The sequence below is a fragment of the Alligator sinensis genome, unplaced genomic scaffold, assembly GCF_000455745.1.
Source record: "Alligator sinensis unplaced genomic scaffold, ASM45574v1 scaffold173_1, whole genome shotgun sequence".
Classification (NCBI taxonomy): domain Eukaryota; kingdom Metazoa; phylum Chordata; order Crocodylia; family Alligatoridae; genus Alligator; species Alligator sinensis.
In genome coordinates this window covers 1,966,281-1,972,834 of record NW_005842207.1, presented here as the reverse complement: position 1 = coordinate 1,972,834, position 6,554 = coordinate 1,966,281, and the positions used below count along the sequence as shown (strand labels likewise).

At 50.1% G+C, this 6,554-nt stretch overlaps 1 protein-coding gene across 3 annotated transcripts in view; it reads left to right on the top strand.

Annotated features, from left to right (window-relative positions):
- Positions 1-746: 746 nt before the first annotated feature.
- The window catches only part of UBR2 (ubiquitin protein ligase E3 component n-recognin 2), a 105,823-nt gene continuing 100,015 nt past the window's right edge, over positions 747-6,554 (top strand). For all 3 annotated transcript variants that reach the window (XR_003094791.1, XM_014521350.2, XM_014521349.2), the window contains exon 1: positions 747-916. Coding sequence is in view for 2 of the 3 variants with exons in the window: in XM_014521350.2 (XP_014376836.1) it covers positions 839-916 (78 nt within the window). In the remaining variant the exon portion in view is untranslated. The remainder of the gene's footprint in view (positions 917-6,554) is intronic.

The window sequence follows — 6,554 nt, the reverse complement described above, 5'->3', positions numbered from 1 at the left end:
ACCTCCCCCCATTCCCAGCCCCTGACAAAAGTCATACCCACCAACAGCACACACACCCACACCTATCCTCCCCCACACAAAGCCCCCTGCAAACCTATACCCACCCTCCTCCACACACCCTTCCACCAGATACAAGCGCAAGACTTCATTTTAAGCTATTGTGCAATCACCTCTACGTACACTACACAAACACATGTAAACCAGGACAAAAATATTTTTTGAAATGAAATTAATGAATGTTGCACTACGTGTTTGATTTTTAGAATATAACTTCGTATTTTTCTGGTTCACAGAAACCAAAATCTCTTGCTCAAAGCAGTACTTGGAGAAGCAAGAGGAGGGACTTCTGAGGGCAAAGGCCAGGGCTCAGGGGGCGGGAAGTCCAGTCCCAATATGGCAACCAGGAGGCGGGGCACCTATCAAGGGGCGGGGCTACCCATGCTGTCCTAAATGGCTTGCCTAAACTGGGTAGCAGGCCGCTCTCTGGTGTAGAAAAATCCCCACTTAGTGTGGCCCAGGAATGCTTGGAAGACCACAACTCCCATGATGCACCACGCCCCACAGATGGCGCCTGCGCCCGGAGCATGATGGGGGCTGGCAGAGGGGGTGTAGATCTTCCCCTCCCAGTTTAGTCTAGGAGTGGTTGGAAGACCACATACCCCATGATGCACCGCTCCCCGAAGCTGGCGCCCGCGTGTGCGGGGGGGAGGGGGGAGAGCGGTGCCGTGCGCTGAGGTGGGGGCGGGGTGGAAGCGGAAGTGGCTTCCCCTGGCGGAGCGGCCGGCTGGGCCCGGTTCCGGGTGTCCCTGACTCGGTGGCGGCGGGGGGAGGGAGGAAGATGGCGGCGGACTTGGAGGCAGAGGTGCCGGCCATTGACAAGAGCCTGCTGGAATGCTCGGCAGAAGAGGTGGCCGCGGTGAGGCGGGGGGGGAGGGGGCAGGCGGGAGACAGGGGCTGTTCCCCCAGCCCTTCCCATTCCCGCCGGGGCGGGCCGCGCTGTGACCTACTTCGGCTTCCAAGGGGGCTGCTCCGTCCTGGTCCCTCTGCTGCAGAGACCTGAGGGGCAGAGGAGGGAGGGGAGACATGTGCGTAGGGCAGGCACCTGCTTGCTACTCTAAATTAAACTTAAAATGAATAAAAGATCTATTTAAAATAATTATTTAAAATATACTGAAGATAATTTTTATTGTAGTTCTATAATAATAATAATAATAATAACTGCATTTATTTTCTACCTGTGGGGACTTTTTACCATCTGTGTGCACCCGAGAGCTTGCAGTTTTTTTTTTTTGCAGTTTCTTCAATCAAAGGTGTCATCTCTGAACCAAGCATTCTAGAATTTTGCATTTCTTTTTGCTTCAGACCAGCATGGCTACCGCGCTGTGACCTACTTCGGCTTCCAAGGGGGCTGCTCCGTCCTGGTCCCTCTGCTGCAGAGACCTGAGGGGCAGAGGAGGGAGGGGAGACATGTGCGTAGGGCAGGCACCTGCTTGCTACTCTAAATTAAACTTAAAATGAATAAAAGATCTATTTAAAATAATTATTTAAAATATACTGAAGATAATTTTTATTGTAGTTCTATAATAATAATAATAATAATAACTGCATTTATTTTCTACCTGTGGGGACTTTTTACCATCTGTGTGCACCCGAGAGCTTGCAGTTTTTTTTTTTTTGCAGTTTCTTCAATCAAAGGTGTCATCTCTGAACCAAGCATTCTAGAATTTTGCATTTCTTTTTGCTTCAGACCAGCATGGCTACCAAATACATGCCAAATCATAATTAACACATTTAAGCCCTCCCACCCTCTTGCTTTAATAGGGTACCTTAGTGGTCGCCCTTCTGGGCCCTTGTCAAGGATTAGCTGTTGTGGCAGAGGGGCTGGGCTCTGTGGTGTCTTTCTTGGCATGGCCACTGCTTGACCCCAGGCCCTTGGGGGTTTAGCCAGTTGAGTCCGTTCCTTCTTTCCCCTGTTACCAGTTCACACATCCAAGCAGCTTTGCAGGTGTTGGGAAGGAGAGCCCAGCAACAGCACTTTAGTGGTAACCACTGAAGATAGAGAATCACCTGTTTCATTGCCTCCGCTCCCCCCCAGCTCATAGGAGGATGGTGAAAGAGTTGGGTTTTGGGAAGGGTGTGGGGCAGCCTTGTAATGGGGTCCTCTTTTGTGCTAAGGCCCCAATTCCGTAAGCAATTCTGCACATTGACCCCGTGATCTTTGTGCATATCTCACCAAAGCTGCTCCCCTGCAAGTGTAGGGGCAGAGCCAAAAGCACTTTCTGTATATAGTTCAGGGAGATTAAACGTGACCTCATTTTCAAAAGGAAATAATTCAAGGTACCATCACTCTTGGAAGGTGTGCCCGCACTACAGTTAAAGGTATGATTACAGCTTGTGTTGACATACCTGAGCTATCTTTAAACTAGCTAGCTCAGCTGTGTCAACCTGACTTGACCAGAGTACTGGAGTATGATTTGCGCCATACCTGCCCAGGACTGTGGGTTGATAGGTGGCTGAGTTGATTTGAAGTAGGTTCCGTGTTGTCACAGCTACATTGTTAGTAATGCTAAAGTGGGCTAGTTTAAAGTTAGTTTGGGTATGTCTACAAAAGTTGCAGCTATACTTCTGGGTTGCATTATAGAGACAATGCTCTGAAACAGTAGCACCTGATGTAGCTAGCTGTCTTTTGCCTGGGCTATCAGTTCATTTTTAGTGCAGGTCTTTATTTAAACATTATTAGATTTTTGCCATTTTTCTTAGTCATTCTCAGGCACATTGATTGAGAGAGATGCTGGGGTCTGATAAACCATGGCATGTTATAGATTAAATTTAGATTTAGCATCTGACTGTAACATACATGTGTATCATATAATGCATGCATATGTATGCTATTCATTATATATAGATAGCGGCATATTTGCATTGTAGTGTATATTCTAATCTGGTTGGAAAATATTAATGTTTGATACAGAGACCGATTGTCTTAAGTGAGTTTTTTTTGTATTTTGAACAAAACGTGGTATTGTAATTTCTCATTGTAATCTGTGACTAAAAAACTCCAAGCAGCTATAGCCAAGAGAAAAAATATAATTAAGAGACTGAGAGATGCTTATCTGGGACATGGGTGGACCTCCCAGGAGGGCCACTTATGCTCCTCACTCAACCACATGCCACCCCTTTGCATGTATCTATAAGTATACATGCACAGATAGGGATACTTATACATGCGACAATAAAGGCAATATTTATCTAGTGCATTTTGATTAGGTGTAAGGAGAATAGAGAAACTTTGCATATAGTGGATATTTAAAATATTTACTGACACTAACAAGACTGGATCACTGATGTAAATGTTTTGAAAATCTGCAAGGGCCATAGTGTATTGGATAGAAAAGGTCTTTCTGGAGAGTAAGGCACGGTGGAGGATGTGTGGTTTATGGTTTTCTTTTTTTTTTTATTTTATTAGAAGGCTATAAGCCTGGAATATCATCATTATTTCTCTTCCATATTCTGCTTTATCAATATTTACAAATCTTCATTCATAACCTGATCTCCTTCAGATATGAAGGACCTGGTGAGGGGACTGTGGGTGCTCGATCACCTGGGCGATAGTGATCATCGCCTATTGCAATTCACCATCCAGCGCAGGGTGGCAAAGGCCTGCAGCAAGATAGCAGCCCTGGACTTCAGGAGGGCAGATTTCACTGAGCTAAGGAGACTAGTTGGGGAGGCACTGAGGTCCCGGAGGGGTGGTGAGTTGGGAGTCCAAGAAGAGTGGTCGTTCCTGAAGGAGACGATTCTCCAAGCCCAAAGGGTGGCAATCCCAATATGGATCAAAGGGGGCAAGAGTGCTCAAAAGCCCCCATGGCTCACCAAAAGCATCCAGGAATGTCTCAAAGCTAAGAAGGAGGCGTACACCCAATGGATGGGAGGGGCCATCACCAGGGAGGACTATATACCTCCATTGCTCGGGATTGTAGGGGGGGCTGTTAGGAAGGCCAAGGCGGAGATGGAACTGGGACTAGCAACCCGGATCAAGGATAACAAGAAATCCTTTTTTAAATACATAGGGGGTAAAAAGAAGGTTCTGGGTAATGTGGGGGCTCTGCAGGACACGCTTGGAAATCTGGTGAGCTCACCAGAGAACAAAGCTAACCTTACTAACAGTTTCTTTGCCTCCATTTTTCTAAGCAGGGACCAGGTCATCCACCCCACCAGGATCCCCAGTAGTCCCAGGGGAGGTGCAGCCAGGCCCAGGGTCAGAGAGGACCTAGTCAGGGAACTTCTGGTGGGACTGGATGTGTTCAAATCAGCAGGTCCTGATGACCTGTACCCCAGAGTGCTGAGGGAATTAGCAAAGGTCATTGTGGGATCCCTGGCACAGCTTTACGAGCACTCGTGGTGCTTTAGCGAGGTGCCAGAGGACTGGAAAAAGGCCAATGTGGTCCCCGTTTTCAAAAAAGAGAGGAAGGAGGACCCAGGAAATTATAGGCCTGTTAGTCTTACCTTGGTCCTGGGGAAGCTCTTTGAGAAAATTATCCAGGTGCACATCTGTGAGGGGCAAGCAGCGGAGGTTATGCTCAGGGGCAACCAGCATGGGTTCATTAGAGGCAGGTCCTGTCAGACCAACCTGCTGGCCTTCTATGACCAGGTCACAAAATCCTTGGATGCAGGTGTCACGGTGGACGTAGTCTTTCTGGACTTCAGGAAGGCCTTTGACACCGTCTCTCACCCCATCCTCATTAAAAAAATTAGGCGACTGTGGTGTCGATGCCTACACAGTCAGATGGGTTGCAAATTGGCTGGAGGGCCACACCCAGAGAGTGGTGGTGGACGGGTCATTTTCGACCTGGAGGGATGTGGGCAGTGGGGTTCCCCAGGGCTTAGTCCTCGGGCCCGCACTGTTCAACATCTTCATCAGCAACTTGGATGAGGGGGTGAAAAGTACCTTATTCAAATTTGCAGATGACACTAAGATGTGTGGAGAAGTGGGCACGCTAGAGGAGAGGGACATGCTGCAACTAGATCTGGACAGGTTACGGGGTAGGTGGATGAGAATAAGATGGGATTCAATACTGACAAGTGCAGGGTACTGCACCTGGGGAGGAAGAACCAGCAGCAAACCTATAGGCGGGGGAAATTCCATCTCGTCAGCACAGAGGCAGAAAAGGATCTTGGAGTCATTATAGACTCCAAGATGAACATGGGCCGCCACTGTGGGGACGCAGTCAGGAAGGCCAACCACACCTTGTCATGCATCCACAGATGCATCATGAGCAGGTCCAACGAGGTGATCCTCCCCCTCTATATGACATTGGTCAGGCCGCAGTTGGAGTACTACGTCCGGTTCTGGGTGCTGCACTTCAGGAGGGATGTGGACAATATGGAGAAGGTCCAGAGGAGGGCCACTTTCATGATTAGGGGTCAGCAGGGCAGGCCCTACGAGGAGAGGCTACGAGACCTGAACCTGTTCAGCTTCCACAAGAGAAGGCTGAGAGGGGATCTGGTGGCCATCTGTAAACTGGCCAAGGGAGACCAGCAGCCAATGGGAGAATCCCTGTTCCCCCGAGCACTACTGGGAGTAACAAGGAATAACAGCCCTAAGTTGACTGAGAGTAGATTCAGGCTAGATATCAGGAGGCAATAATTCACAGTCAGTGCGGCTAGGATCTGGAATCAACTTCCAAGAGAAGTGGTGCTCGCTTCTACCCTGGGGGTCTTCAAAAGGAGGCTAGATAATCACCTAGCTGGGGTCATTTGACCCCAGCATTATTTCCTGCCCATGGCAGGGGGTTGGACTTGATGATCTGCTCAGGTCCCTTCCGACCCTACCTACTATGAAATATATGCATTAGAGGTGCACCAATACATTGGTCTGACATCAGATTGGTACCGACATAAAGAAAATTTGCTATATTTGATATCAGCCCTATGGGGCCAATAAATACCAGTGCTGTATGCAGCCACAGCATAGCACTCAGGCAGCTAGGAGCAGAGCCAGCAATGTGGAGAGCTGCCTCCAGCTGGTCAGCCCATTGTGGTGGAAGGGGAGCAGGAAGGGAAGGTTTGGGAGGGGACAGATCAGGGCCCCATGCGGTGAGGGAGGGGGCAGGGGAAGGTGCTGCCCAGGCGGGTGGTGGGAGAGGCCGGAGCTGTGGCTTGTTGGGGGTGGGGGGAGGCAGCTCCTGCTGCTGCTTGCACACCAGAAGGGCACAGGGGACATATGCTCTCCCCCTCCCGGATCTGTGCGAGGTGGGGCGGGCTGCAGCCGGGGCTGAGTGGGGCTCTTTTCGGTGGGGGCTGGGCTCGGAGCGGGTGCCGGTGGCACTGGGACCCGGCACTGCATCCACCCCAGATTTCACCGCAGCTCAGCTTCCAGTGCTGTCACTGCTGCCCTGGCTCTTCCCGGCATGTGGGTGGAGGCAGGGCATTGAGCTGGGGCTGCTCTGGGTGGCTGGTGTCAGCGGCCCTGGCAGCGGAGCAGAGGCAAAATTTGGGGTGGATGCAGCATCCTCCCGGTGCTGCCGGTGCCTGCTGTGAGGCGAGCACCACAC